Source organism: Heptranchias perlo, chromosome 11, assembly GCF_035084215.1.
Source record: "Heptranchias perlo isolate sHepPer1 chromosome 11, sHepPer1.hap1, whole genome shotgun sequence".
Lineage (NCBI taxonomy): Eukaryota > Metazoa > Chordata > Chondrichthyes > Hexanchiformes > Hexanchidae > Heptranchias > Heptranchias perlo.
Window position 1 is genome coordinate 42,322,206 of NC_090335.1, and position 15,766 is coordinate 42,337,971.

The 15,766-nt window shown below is 39.7% G+C and overlaps 1 protein-coding gene across 2 annotated transcripts in view; it reads left to right on the forward strand.

The window, feature by feature from the left end:
• The first annotated feature begins 378 nt into the window (after positions 1 to 378).
• tspan7 (tetraspanin 7) overlaps positions 379 to 15,766 on the forward strand; it is a 92,054-nt gene continuing 76,666 nt past the window's right edge. For both annotated transcript variants that reach the window (XM_067992869.1, XM_067992868.1), the window contains exon 1: positions 379 to 534. In XM_067992869.1, the coding sequence (XP_067848970.1) occupies positions 454 to 534 (81 nt within the window). In that variant the 5' untranslated portion in view covers positions 379 to 453. The remainder of the gene's footprint in view (positions 535 to 15,766) is intronic.

Consider the following 15,766-nt stretch of genomic DNA (forward strand, 5'->3'; position numbering starts at 1 on the left):
CACGTCAGACAAGGCATCTTATGAACATATAAATCTCAAAATAAGCGCATGTTTCTATGCTGTAAATACTATGTAATTGCTTCCCAGTGTAAATATTCTAAATCTGTCGGGCCGGTCGCCTCTTTTCCATTTCCATCAGTAAAAGAAGCGGCAGCGAGAACCTGCACCAACTTGGCCCGCTTTTCACTTCCAGCTCGTCGAAGGCTCAGCCTCAACGTTTGGTCTCAACGCCGAGGTTTAGGTCTCACCGCCGAGCCCGGCTCCTCCACTGGGCGAAGCTCGGTTCCTCTGGCGACGCGTGCCTTTTGGGCTCATTGCGGAGCTGACGTAACCGGGGCTGCTGATTGGCCCCGTGATGCAGCGCCGCCGCCGAATGACTTGAGTGCTGCAGTCTCCAGGCGCTGGGAGGGGGAGGCAGAGAAGAGGCACTGGAGCGTGAACGCATAGATTATTATGGCATCGCGGCGAATGGAGACTAAACCGGTGATAACGTGTCTCAAAACACTCCTCATCATCTACAGCTTCGTTTTTTGGGTAAGGATGGTAGATTATTTCCTATTTTTAGCTTTGAAGTAGACGAGAGCGACAAAAAAAAAATTAAGAATCATGTTTTGCTTTGCGGACGTGTGCTCGGCACAAAAAAAAGCCTAAGATTGAAAAGCGAGAATACTGGACCCGCTCGCCTCCTCCTCCAGATTTAGCCTCGTCCCCCGTTGTCTGTATATTTTTAACACTTCGCCCATATTTACAAAAATCTTAGACAGACAATGGTGAGATTGGGAAAATAAACCATTTTTCATATTTTGGAAATGTCTTTAATATTGACGCACTGGTTGCTGTGCGATGCGCGAGACTACTGCAGCAAACATGAAAGATCCTCAATCTTATACAGACCCCCCCCCCCCACACACACACACACACACACATACATATGTTTGTTTGCTCAGTTTAAATTATTTGCCCAATGAGTAAATCGAGCATTTTTTATTTAATGTATATTCTATGAATTAATGTTTTCACTGATAGTGCGTCAGACCCGTTAGGATTCTTTGGTGAGAAGCGCATCCAAAGCAACTTCCTTGGGTTGCCTTCGCATTCCCTTGTGTTTATTTTTTCCTCCTTTTTAGGTAGACATTCCACAATTGTCATATTTGATTATACAGTTCATCTTTCTTGCAATAACAAATTAGAGACGCACAACTACCGCACCCCCTCCCCCCGTTGGATAATTTCCTTGTGTTTTTTAAACAAACGCTTTAGTGAAGTAATCCAGTCAACCTTTTTCGCAGTGACTTCAGCATTCGACTGCAATGTTTTCCACCTGCATCTTACATTTGTCGTAGGATTCTGAAAACCTGAAATAACTTATTTTGTATATAATCACTTAATTCTCCCGAAAGTTATTACTGGTGTAACATTTTCTTCATTGGTAGGGTTTTATCGTGATCTGACTGAAAAGCCTTAGAACCGAGCTAATCACATGTCAGTTTAATTTTAGGTTCAGACCTGAACATTCTAATAGTAGGTAACCAGTGAATGTTATATATAAAATGTTGTAATTATATTTAAAGTCTGTAATGTTTGAGTTTTGTCTGTTTTGGTGTTGGAACTTAGCAATATGACTCCATCCCTAATGAATGTTTTATTTTCAGCTATATAAAAATCTGTTTACAGTAAGTGCCTGGCTGGAAACTCATGCCAATCTAGTAGTTATCCTATTTTATTCTTTGGTTTGACTATTGATTTCACAAGCCACAGAATGCATTATTTACATATGTGGCAATTGAAAATGTTTCTGAAAGGTTGGCAGCATTGTGTGGTTTTTCTGATTTGATGCAAATCTGTGTTTAAGATTCTGATGCAAGGTGCGCCTATAGAATAAAAGGAATATCATTGGTAGCGATGTATTCTAGATTTTCCTCCACTTGTGTGAAAGACTGTTGTAACTTGTAAATGGGACAGACTTGTAAGTTTTCAGTCCTTCACACTTAAGATATTTCCTATAATTTTTATAGGGAGGGGGAATCCTGCATTTGCAGGAAAAAAACAGTAACGCTGGGTTAAAATCATGGAATTTCTTTAGAGTTGGAAGAATGTTCCAAATGCAAATGTCTATTGAAATTATATTTAAAAAAACAAAAGAAAACTGGCATGGGCTAGATGGGCCGAATGACCTCCTTCTGTGCTGTAACCATTCTATGATTCAATGATCCTAATTTATCCAGTATTGCTGAAATATCCTGCCTATCCTAGCTTTGTGCAATATTCACTAATAACCTACATAGGAATATAGGAACAGGATTAGGCCATTCAGCCCCTCGAGCCTGCTCCGCCATTTGATAAGATCATGGCTGATCTGTGATCTAACTCCATATACCTGCCTTTGGCCCATATTCCTTAATACCTTTGGTTGCCAAAAAGCTATCTATCTCAGATTTAAATTTAGCAATTGAGCTAGCATCAATTGCTGTTTGCGGAAGAGAGTTCCAAACTTCTACCACCCTTTGTGTGTAGAAATGTTTTCTCATCTCACTCCTGAAAGGTCTGGCTCTAATTTTTAGACTGTGCCCTCTACTTCTAGAATCCCCAACCAGCGGAAATAGTTTCTCTCTATCCACCCTATCTGTTCCCCTTAATATCTTATAAACTTCGATCAGATCACCCCTTAACCTTCTAAACTCTAGAGAATACAACCCCAATTTGTGTAATCTCTCCTCTTAACTTAACCCTTGAAGTCCAGGTATCATTCTAGTAAACCTACGCTGCACTCCCTCCAAGGCCAATATATCCTTCCGAAGGTGCGGTGCCCAGAACTGCTCACAGTACTCCAGGTGCGGTCTAACCAGGGTTTTGTATAGCTGCAGCATAGCTTCTGCCCCCTTGTACTCTAGTCCTCTAGATATAAAGGCCCGCATTCCATTAGCCTTATTGATTATTTTCTGCACCTGTTCATGACACTTCAATGATCTATGTACCTGAACCCCTAAGTCCCTTTGGACATCCACTGTTTTTAACTTTTTACCATTTAGAAAGTACCCTGTTCTATCCTTTTTTGATCCAAAGTGGATGACCTCACATTTGTCTACATTAAATTCCATTTGCCACAGTTTTGCCCATTCATCTAATCTATCAAAATCCCTTTGTAATTTTATGTTTTCATCTCCACTGCTTACAATGCCATCAATCTTTGTGTCATCGGCAAACTTAGATATGAGACTTTCTATGCCTTCATCTAAGTCGTTAATAAATATTGTGAATAATTGAGGCCCCAAGACAGATCCCTGCGGGACTCCACTAGTCACATCCTGCCAATGTGAGTACCAACCCATTATCCCTACTCTCTGTCACCTTTCGCTCAGCCAACTTCCTAACCAAGTCTGTACTTTTCCCTCGATTCCATGGGCTTCTATCTTAGCTAACAGTCTCTTATGTGGGACTTTATCAAATGCCTTCTGGAAGTCCATATAAATAACATCCATTGACATTCCCCTGTCCACTACTTTAGTCACCTCTTCAAAAATTTCAATCAGGTTTGTCAGGCACGAATCCATGCTGGCTCTCTCTGATTAACTGAAAATTCTCGAGGTGTTCAGTCACCCTATCCTTAATTATAGACTCCAGCATTTTCCCCACAACAGATGTTAGGCTAACTGGTCTATAATTTACCTCTTTGCACCGTCCTAATGTCTCCTTCTTTGGCTCAGTATCAATTGTTGTCTGGTTGCAGTCTGCTGAAGTGCCTTGGGACATTATTCTATGTTAAAGGTGGTAAATAAATGCAAGTTGTTTTTATATTTGTAGATATACTTTAATTATCAAGCATTCTTAATTCTTTATCATAATTTACAATTCTTTGCTTTCTTCTCCAAAATCAAATACCTTTTATTCAGTGCATTGTTTAGGATTATGAAGGTTAACATAACAGGCATAATACCTTTTGGTACAATTTTTGTAGTGGTTGTTTTGCATTCACAGTAAATTCATAATTGTGGCTGTAGTCTATTTTTTCTGTCATTCATCAAAACCATGAAAATATAGGAAATAGGACACTAACACCTTTTAGTGATGATATTGGCATGAAATGTTTATCAAGCTTGTCATCTGATCAACCTGCTTATGATGCTACAGGGATGTTTCCATTACCAATGTTTGACATTCTGCATGGTCTCCTCTCTGATCAGTGAAAAAGAAAAATTGGCAAGAATGTGGGAAAAAAATTCAATCAATGTTTTTCTAGTTACAATAAAGACACTACGTAGATCTTGGAAATTACTAGATGGGATGAGAAGCAATTTTTGCATCCTTATTTGTTTTAGTATTTCATAAATAATCATGTATTTGGTTTAATAGCTTTAAATCCCCTTTTCACATAGAGTGTAAACCTTCAGATCTACTTTATTGGTTTCCAAGACAGTACATTAAAATATTACAAATATATTTCACATCAAGGTAAGTTGTGTTTTATTCCAGCCCTAGGAAATTTAATTCCTAACGTTACCACAATGGATGGATCTTTTTGTAAAAACAACAATTATTTAGTTCAAAGATACAATACCCTCCTCTTAAATATATTACAGATTCCTCCCCCCCTCACCATTTTGTTTATACCATTATATAGAGTATACAAGCAAAAATATGTAACCTGTGTTGTGTATAAATCAGTGGACATTTTATTTACAATAACATGATAGATTAGGATTGTTTAACAAATCTAAAAGTGTAGCATTTACACCAACTGAGCTAGCCAGATATATGAATGAACTGTATTCTTTATGGGGCTTTTTTATAGCTTAAGTGCACATTTTATGTACAGAATGCAAAAATCTACACTCAGGTTAAAGTATTCTTTGTGGAATAGACTCCTTTAGAAATTATTTAAAGGCACTTAAGATCAAGGTGCTTAAACAGGATATACTTTAAGAGGTATACAGATACAATGAGTGGAGCCACTGACTGCCTTTAGTACAGTAGCTACATTTACTGTATATGTTATGGTGGAACACAATCTAAGAATATTCAGACATTTCAATGGAGTGTTTCCTGACTAATTTTATTATTAAGAAGGCAACTAGCTGATAAACCAAGCAATGCTGGCAGCTTAACAGTGTAATACTTTGGTCTAAATTATGTTCAGACAGGTAGTGAGATGGTTTTAATATCTACCCAGAGCTAATTTTTCACATTTCGTTTAGGAGGACAATTTGAAGCAGCACTGTAAATATTTTTTATCTCATTATCGCAGACATTCACTTTCTCTATGATCAGTGATCTTTCCCCTGTAGGCTCCACCAATGGCCTAGTAGGTAAACACACTGATCAGCCTAGCACTAAACCATAAATGCCCAAAGAGCTCAGGATTGATTTTTCCAGTCTGTGCTGAGTTAGTTAATGTCATTTGGGGCAACAATTGTTACAGGAGCTGGGAGGTGTGTGAGGGTAACTCCTGGCCATTCTCACACACCACTCAGCAACCAGTTTCACAGCATCACTGGTAAAGTGCTGGGTAGTCATTTATGTTTCCTCTTGGTCAGGGATAGAGCACAGCATGAGGAGACCCAAAGAAGAGGAGGAGTGATGTGAAAAGAACGTACCTGAAGAAACCTGAACTGTAATGATTGAATGCTTTTCCCCTATTTAATATTACAACAGAATAATCATTCAATATTCTACTATCTTGTGAAATGGTCCCATTTATACCAAAGGCAATTTCAAATCATGAGCCACTAGCTATGTGGAAAAAGTGGCTAATGCAGCTCCAGGACCCTTGTAGCTTGGTTGCCCTTTTATGCAATCTTCCCAGCTTTGGCCACTGAATCGGAACTAGCTGTAGAAATTGAGTTCAAAACCCATTGTGGCAAATTGTGAAATTGAATTCAGTAAATCTGATCATTTGCAGGCTGGCACTAGGAAAAAAACATTCATGAAAGGTTTATTGTAAAACCAAACTGGTTCACTAAAAACCTTCAGAGAAGGGAACCTGCCCAGTCTGACCTACACTTGACTCCAGTCCTATTATACATGGTCGACTCTGAAGTGGGCAGCAAACTACTACTACTTCTTAGGGCAACTGGGGTGGGTGGGCAATAAGCATGGACACATCCCAAGAACGAATAAAAAGTAGGTTTAATGAAAAATAATACCAAATAAGTTTGCGTGCGTTGTATTTATTTCCAAATTATTTTCACCTTTTTTACTTGTGTTTTCATCTACTAGTCTGTACCAGGTATATAGGAAGCCCTATGTGGAATGTTGAGGTGCTATTGGAAAACAGGAGTGGTTAAGCTAGCAACAGTAATACCTTTTTGAACTGCAAAGGATTCAGGTATAAAATTAACACACTCATTTTGTGCTCAGCACTCAGATGAATAGCCGGGATGGTTTTGGACCAATTCAGACTCAGGTTTGTTGGGATTAATTTATAAAATCGATCTTGGATTTATCCAAATTAGTACATTATCCACCCATAACTAAATTTGGAACTGTGTTCGTGGCAAGATGAAGTCAAAATTATTAATTATTAGACTGCTGTCAGGGGGAAGTTGTACTGGTCTTTGAATGGTTGGGTGTTGCCTTCATCTGGATGGTTCATATTTGTTTTGTCTTTTTGCCGGAATGCCTGCAGTGTTTTCTCCATTATGAAATCTTCTATACTAACTTTCTGATCTTTTATTTAATTGATATTTCAAAAATATTTTGGACATGTAATTGGTGGTACAACAACCGAGCATATTGGTAAACCTGGCAAAGTATATGGAATGGCATTTTATCTAGATATTATTTCTCTGTCTCTTTCAGATAGGTTTTTTGCTACAGTAATTCATTTTTATTCCTTTGGGAACAGCCTCCAAAATCTAAAAATTAATTTCATTATACCTAAATGTAAGGCCATTATTAGTTCTTACTAATTTGAGTCAGACATGGAAAATCAAATTGGTTAAGTGATCAAAGTTACAACCAATTTAGTAAAGGCCATACACTTTATATTCATTGATTTTCCTCAGCACAAGATTGTATTAATCAAGTTAGACAAAAGCCCAAGAAATTATTGACCAACCAGTTTTTACCGACACTTTACTAAATTGCTAAATTACTAAATTTACTAGATTTTCCTTCCTTCTGTCATTCCTGTCCCTCACCTTCATCATGTCAGCTTCCAGAAGAACTCCTCCACAGTTGTAATATGCAGCGAGAGACGATGGATATACAGTAGTAGAATTTGGTTCCCACATGTTACTGGCTAGGTTGACTGGACAGATATTCTCAGAATTTTCCACATAAATATTTACTGCTAACAACAAATATTGTGCAGAAATTGACATCTTGAGAGTTAAAAAAACTTGTAAAATTTGCAGAAAATCTTTAAATTTACATTACAGTGCTCCCAAATATTAATGCAAGATTGTACCTATGTCACTTATTTACAATATATCTTGAAAATCTGTTGCTTACATTTCAACAACAACTTGCATTTAAATAGTGCTTTTAACGTAGTAAAACGTCCCTAGGTGCTTCACGGGAACAATTATCAAACAAAATTTGACACTGAGCCACATAAGGAACTATTAGGCCAGGTGACCAAAAGCTTGGCCAAAGAGGTAGGTTTTAAGGGGCATCTTAAAAGAGGAGGGAGAGGTTTAGGGAGGGAATTCCAGAGCTTAGGGCCTAGGCAGCTGGAGGCAAGGCCCCAATGGTGGAGCGATTAAAATTGGCGATGTGCAAGACGCAAGAATTGGAGGAGTGCAGAGATCTCAGAGAGTTGTAGGGCTGGAGGATGTTAGAGATAGGGAAGGACGAGGCCATGGAGGGATTTGAAAAGAAGGATGAGAATTTTAAAATCAAAGTGTTGCCGGACTGGGAGTCAGTGTAGGTCAGTGAGCACAGGGGTGATGGGTGAACGGGACTTGGTGCGAGTTAGGATATGGGCAGCAGAGTTTTGGATGAGCTCAAGTTTATGGAGAATGGAAGATGGGAGGCTGGTCAGGTCAGCATTGGAATAGTCAAGTCTATAGTTAACAAAGGCATGGATGAGGGCTTCAGCAGCAGATGAGCTGAGGCAGGAGTGGAAACGGGCCATGTTATGGAGCAGATATGTGGTCGGGAGCTCATCTCGGGGTCAAATAGAATGCCATTTCCTTTCAATTTCAGTTGCCTTGATGTTAGCCAAACTGAGATTTTATTCAGCTTATTTAAAAATTGGTATTTTGCAGGCGTACCTTGATGATTAGTTTGTATAAGACTGCAGTTAAGCAGCTCTTTCGATGGTTCAGCAAGTTTATTCAGTGAATACAGACAAGGAAGGTCCCAGGTTTGATCCCCAGTCTTTGTGATCTCAGCAGGGCCAACAGTTGAAATGCTACAATTGACAGCTACATTATCCAGTATTCTCTTCTGAAGTATTCATTGAAAACTGCAGATTATTATCTGTGTCTGTGTATTTAGGCATAGAGTCTATTTTGGTTAAGGAAAATTAATTACCATATTTGTACACAAAGGATTGGCAATAAATATTTTTGGTCAAAAGTTTATTTTTTATGAATAAATATATACATATAAGCATCAGCTTATACAGTCATTTAAAAGAGAAAGAGCTCAGTCAGTAAGTTCTCCTTTGCAATACTGTACCAGACAATATGTTGTTCCCTTTAGTGTTGCTACTAGTAGTGCATAAACAAATGCTATATTTCTCCTCCCCCACAGAATTATGTGCTGGTAGGTAAGGCAGAGTGCCCAAATATTTAAAGTAACACGTCTCACAGAGCCACTACATTTCCACATTCATATTTCTGCGGCTCCCAAAACAAATTTTATCACAAACCCAGCCACTAAGAGCGCCTGACAGGGCGTGGCTTCTGAACAGCGTTTATATCATTTTACCCAATTACTGTCAGCAATTTGGGATGAAGATAAGGGAATAGCTTTGGCACAGGTTATGGCCTTTCTTGTCAATACTGCTCCCAGCAACAGAACACTGTAGTACAAAAACAAGTCTGAAAGAATACTTAGATCGTCAGCTAGCAGATAACTAGATGTATTTTTAATCACATGCAGGGCAAAGCATTATTGGCAGTGATGCTAATACCTACTCATAAAACCAAAATATAATCTTTCCTAGGGTCTTTTGTACTTTCAAAAAAAAATGTGCTTTCAGTGGAAAAACATAAATTTTAATTTGGTAAATATCTAAAGCTGATTATAAGCAGGAATGTATGGAACCAAAGAACATTTCTTTAATTAATTCAATGATGGCAACCTTTTTTTTAACCAATTTTCTCTCCTCCACAAAGGCATTGAATCCTTGCAGGGGTATAGTTCCTCTTGTCTGGTCCAAGTGGCTATTATCCATGTCTGAGCCCTGACATTGAGTGTTAGCAAGCACTTAGATTGGGGGGAGGGGTCAGTTGAGGAGTGGCGCCACAGATGATTACAATTCTGTGCTTGCCCGATTTCCACATGCACACATTTCCCACAGGGGTCACTGTGGGAAATAGGTCATATGCATGCCAACGATCAGTTTTTTAAAGCTGACAATAAGCTTTTCAACCATGTGTCAGCTTGACATGAGCTTTCTCACTAGTGTTGGGGGTTATTGCTACCAACCAATCAAATCATTGAGAAGGTGGATTGGAGCCTGTCGAAATTAATCAGATGTTACTTTCTCCCATTGTTCGTTGGACACAGACTTAAGGCAGAAAAGCTTAAAATGAGCTGTTGGTTTCTGAGAGTTGCAATTACATTGGGGGGAATTTTAACTCCCAAGCGAGAAAGCAGTCGGTTTGTTAGGGAACGGCAATGAGAGGCCCAGCCGATTTTAACAGCTGGGCCTCATTACCATGCCTCTTGCCAACTTCCTGACCAAAACAACAAGAAGTTGAAGGGAGTGGCTGCCCGGTTGTTAAAACCAGGCGTTTTGGCGGCAGGAACAGGGGTGGGATGGAAGATTCCAGGCTGGTCACCGGTTTGGGAAGAGGGTGGGGTTCTCCAGGCAGGAGAGGCCTACACTTCCTTTATGGGGCTTGGAGGAGCACTCCTGCTCTTCCTGGCCCCACAAAGGAAATAAAAGAACTTACCTGGGTGGGCCTCTTCTTCTGCTGATCCTCCTCCCACTAGCTTCAGCCTGTCGGGGAAGCTGCAGCCGCCTCCCATCTCAGGCCAATGTTAAAACGGCAGTCGGGTCTCTGTGACACCATCGGGTGTCCTTGGCACTTGCATCTTAAAATTGCAGTCTGCAAGCAAGATTGTGGCGAGAAGCCAGGGGGTAAGTCTCCCATGCATTTAAAGTGCCCCGGCATCCAGTTTCCACCAGGTGGGGGGTTAGGGTAGTGATAAAATTCTCGCAGTGTTTGTCCTTAAATAAGTTATATATAAAAAATAAGCTACTAAAATTCTTATTTTCCTCAAGTGAACTTTCTGGAGCCTGACTTTTGTCTTATGTGAAGGTTGATTTTCTGGTTACAGCTGATTTTTGAGATAAGATAGTTGTCTCCTGATGTGAATGCATTAACTGGCTTATTACACAATTCTTGTCACTTGTGGAATTGCAGAGGTTCTGAAATAAAACAGGAAATTAGGTTGAAATAGGAAAACAAGTCTCCCACCACAATGTTGAAGGTTCTTTGTCTATAAACCTATCTAAGCAGGCCTCCCATGGCAGCTGGATCTTCCAACACCATCCCCAACTAGTGCCTCTCCTGGCTCTGATATTGTAAATCAGTTTAGCCAAATTAAAGCAAAATATTCAGTTTCAACAAACTGCTGACAAAGGAAGGTATACAGACGTAGCTGTTTTATCTGAATTGGTGAGCCAGGTGTACTACTTTTGAATCTGAGGACATATGCCACTCAAGCCTAGATGTTCCAAATCAAAAGGACAATATGATTCCTTCACACCAATACTGGGCATGAATGACAGTGACTGTATATATTTTCTTACTATTTAATGCCTCGCTCTCCATATCTAGAGCTTGACCTGCTTCTAATGGAAAGTCCATGACTTTCTTACAAATAAGAATTTACAGAAGCAGCTAATTTAAGAATTTCCCCATATGTGAGGGCCTGTACCATACGCCAACAGTACACGCACACAACAAGCAGCTTGGCACAGATCATTTGTTTTCAAACGTTTTAGTGTGAGGGAACCCCTGCAAATAGTGACCGACTTCTAGGAATTGTTGCACTTCTTAGGTTCGTATTTCAGATATTTGTCTCAAGTTCAGCATCTCAAACAATTCCTATAGGCAAGCCCTCACTCCTTATGAACTGGCGTGTGCCATTTGTAGTAAGTCCAAGGATCAAACAGAAAACACTTGTCACTATATTTCAGCTTGCTATCATGTGATCTTGCTCAACTTCGGAGAGTGGTAAAATAAATACTTTACTAAACTGTTGGGTAGGCTATAAGCTGCCAAACATTTATTATACCGTAAATGGATAAGTGATCAGCAGCAATGACGCACTGTAAATTTACAGTAATTACAGGCTTAACTAGCCCTTCTCGGAAGCTAAGAAATAACAAAAAATCATTCTGCTGTACTAAACGTCAGTGTGAACTAGCTTTAAGCCAAGGCCTTGAACTTAACCTTGCCTGGCAGTTCACTCCTGGCTGTCCATTGAATCTCTCTGGCCTTTCGGTATCTCTGATGGCTTTAGTTTGATTACTCAATTTGAACTCTACATGCTGAGATATACTTTCAAAATTTGACCAGGAGAGAGGAAATTTAAATATGTACCTCTTAAACTCAAATAGAGCTACCAATCAAACATGTATTCAGACTCAGGATGTTTGTATTTAAATTGAATGGCTTGGCCCCTCCTTTGCATGCCTGTTAGTAAATGAAACATCTGTTATGGGTCATTGTGCATCAAAACAAACTCAGCTGTTTTCCGTGAGTGAACCTGGTTTGTAACCTCATATGTAACATAACAAAGAAAGAATCCAATAACATGAGATTTCACAGAAAAAGAAATGCTGCACTTTGTCACAGCCTGTTCTTACTTTCAATGGACATGTCTGCTATCCAAAGGAAGACCATAATAATATTGCAGGAAATTATTTTATTAGTATACAGCAATAGAATAACATGTCAGTAAGTCAATAATAAAAAGTACAGAGATCAGATGATTGTACTGTCTGTATGTAGTTTAATGTATTATGTATACTACTGAGATTTCACATGGAAGAATGTTACTTAATAAACCAGAAAAGTAGACACATTAATCTCCAAAGAATAAACATACCAGCTTGTCTAAAGAAGAGTTCTGAATGGCAGCCTTCACTTACAAATACTTAATACAATAGTGCTAAATTCCTGCTGTTGCTATTTTTATCTTGTTTTAAGTGGGTTAATGTTTGGAAAAAATAATGCATGCAAGAATGCAGTACAGATGTGTTAACTCAACTTTGGAATATCTATCCTCATTTTGTAGTGTCACCACTTCACAGTAATACTCTTGCTTTACCTTTGTGGTCTTTTGTTTAACTCACAAAACTTCAACTGTGCTCAGTTGCTGATCAGGTAGAATAACTGAACGCAGAAGAAGCAAATTTATATCTACACTGAAAGCCCCAATAATGGTTTCCTGATTTTGTGCTCCCAGTACATTTCCATCTCTATACACGGGACAGCGAGGCTTACAAACAGCAAATCCTGGCATGCTTTATGAATTGCCAGTCTTGCTGTCAGTTATTTTTAAAAATGGGAATTATTGGCAGAAATGCATGTTGGAAGCTGTAGTCTACAACTTGTTAAATATTTCAGCTGACAGCAATCACTTTGGAAATTCAGGGAACTCAATGTCAAGTCTCTTGAGACACAGACCTTTAATTGAAAACATTGTTTGACACAATTTCAACACATACAAAATGCTGTTGTGTAGGCAAGATCGATCATTCTGTTGTAAAGTTTTTCTTTAATTACGTTACAAACCTTATTTTAAGCACTAAGTTTATCACCAGGGGAATGTCCAAGATGGTGGCTGAAAGGATCTTCAAAAATATTTGGAGAGATTTGATTGATTCACTTTCTCCATTTTTTATTAGTAGCTTTAGTTGACTGCTCATTGGTTGTTTTGATGAGTCCTTGGCTTTTCATTGGAGGTTTATATACCTGCTTTGATTCGTACATTCTCTACCTGGTAAGTCGTGATTTGTTGTAGTTATCTGAATATTAAATTTGAACCAAGTAAGTGCAGGTGTGACACATATTTGGATATCAGGTGTGATCCCTGAAGTGTGAAGGACATGGGCATGTGCTAGATGCAAGACTTTTATGTAGATATGGGGCTCAATTTTACCATGGTGGCGGGTTGGCAGCGGGGAGTGAAAGTGTGCGAGGCAAATCCGCATGAACCAAACTTACCGTTTCCGACGCGATCGCACATTGATTGATAGCGGTTAATGTCCTCTCCGGGTTTCGCGCCTGGCAGCTAGCCTGATTGACAGGCTGGCTGCCGTCAGGAGCTGCAACGCGAGGCGGGGGGGGGGGGGGGGGCACGGGTGTGGGTGAGAAACAGAGAGAGCGAGACGTCATCCGGCGGATGGAATGGAAGATCGGGGGCGGGGGGGAGAAGAGAAGATCGGGGGGGGGAGAATGGAAGATCGGCGGGGAGGGGAACATCGGGGGAAGATCGGGGGGGAAAGGGGAAGATCGGGGGGACATTAGGAGAGTGAAGAGGGGGACATCGGAGCGGGAGACATCCGACATCGGAGCAGGTTTCAAAGGTAGGTTCATTTAATGTTTTCACTTCCTTGCATGGTTTTTTATTTAATTTATTTAGTTTCTTTTCCCCTGATCCAGCCCTTCTGCCAGATTTCACCAGATGTGAATCAGAAGCGGTGGGCAAGCCGCCCAGGTAAATTAAAAAATCTTTCTAATCCCTTCATCTGTCACAGGTAAAGTGCTTTAAGTACGCCAGTGAGGTACATTTGGCTCTTTAACTGTCATCCCGCCGGCTTTAATTGCCGGCGGGACTTCTGTTTTCGGGTCGCCTGCGCGCACATAGGTGGATCTCTGGGAAACTCAGAAGTCAGCGGGTGGAGCCAGCTTTCGAACCTGAACGGGATTTCCGCGATTTTCGAAGCCTCCCCCCCGCCCCCAACACACCCGCAATTGCCTCCTAAAGTCACCCCCGTGGTTACTAACCCTTTTTTAGAAAAGTTATGTAAGTATGACCTTTAATTGCTATCATGTCCCAATTAAAACTTTAGTGATTTCTGTTCATTTTGGAAGTCAAAAGGCAGAGCTTAATTGTAATGACATAGTTGGGTGTCTTTACACTAGGTCCCAGTGCTTGCCAGAATTCAAACTAAATGACAGCTTGCAAAATAAATTTGGTCTAGCAATTTGTTAATATTGCTGGTGGTAACTGGATTTCTGCCAGCCTACTGATTAAAAGGTTAGTGTATTGTCCCCTTAACTACAGAACCACTGTGTATTGATTACGATGCTGTATTACTTTGTCAGCCATGATCTTATTGAATGGCGGAGCAGGCTCGAGGGGCCGATTGGCCTACTCCTGCTCCTATTTCTTATGTTCTTATGTCTGTTAATTAAATGTGTTAATCAACAGAAAATAAGGTAACAAAAGCAAAATACTGCGGATACTGGAAATCTGAAATAAAAACAGAAAATGCTATATTACTTTGTCAGCCATGATCTTATTGAATCAATGAAAACCACTCAGCAGGTCAGGCAGCATCTGTGGAGAGAGAAACAGAATTAATGTTTCTAGTCGATCACCTTTCATCAGAAAATTAAGTAACTGTCTTTTTGTCATTAGCTGCTGGTATAAACCTGGTACAGACTTACGTTCGTTTGAGACAGTGGTGCAAATCCTGTTCTACGTCACACTAATAACGAAACTAACAGTGGAACAATTTGTTTCCTAGTCCATTAACTAAGCAATTAACACATACATTGGGTGAAAAATGTGACCCAAAGGAGCTGGCTTGCTTGTACCACTTCCTAGCCTTGTATAGTAATGCCAGTACCTGATTGGGCAGACTCCAGGCCAGAACATTCAAGCCATCAGAGCTCTTAAAAGGCTGATGGTAACTGCTTCCTTTGAACAAAAAATATAAACAGGAATGCACATTTTAAAATAAGATGGGAGTCTCAGAAACTGGAAGTTTGGACAGTAACACATGACATCATTACAGCTGTCCACATTGCTGGAATGTATGTTCTTGATTGAGGAAGTTCTTCACTATGAAGATTCTATTAGTGTTTTGATGGGTATTTTCTGAGAATAAAATGGAGTAGTTTGTACCAAATGCTGATTTATAACTTACAGGATACTGCATAACCAATGAAGGGAAATTAATATTCTAAGTGGCTCCTAAACAGTGTAAATTCTGTCAATACAATAATTGAGAGGGAAAATAACAATATGTATTGGATATGAAGAACTGATTTGAAATGCTGTCACATAAGAATATATTTTAAAGTAAATTGTTTGTTTCTATTTAAAACCATTCGGAAAGTGGCACCTCAGCTGTTAAAAAGATTCTGCAGTTCTTCCATTATGTAGTCTACTCGGGCCTGGTGTGCAAAACTGTGCCACTCAGCCTTTTCACAAAAGTATTGTACGCTCCACAGCTGAACGCACAAGCTTTTTATCATTGATGCTGGCAACTGGCTGTTCAGTTACTTGAGAAGTATTAGAATCACTTAATGCTGCATTATGATTGGTTGTTTCTTCTTTTGCTGTTCCTGCTGATGAAACTGTGCTGCACTCGATCACCCATTTAAAAATGGCATGTACCCACCAT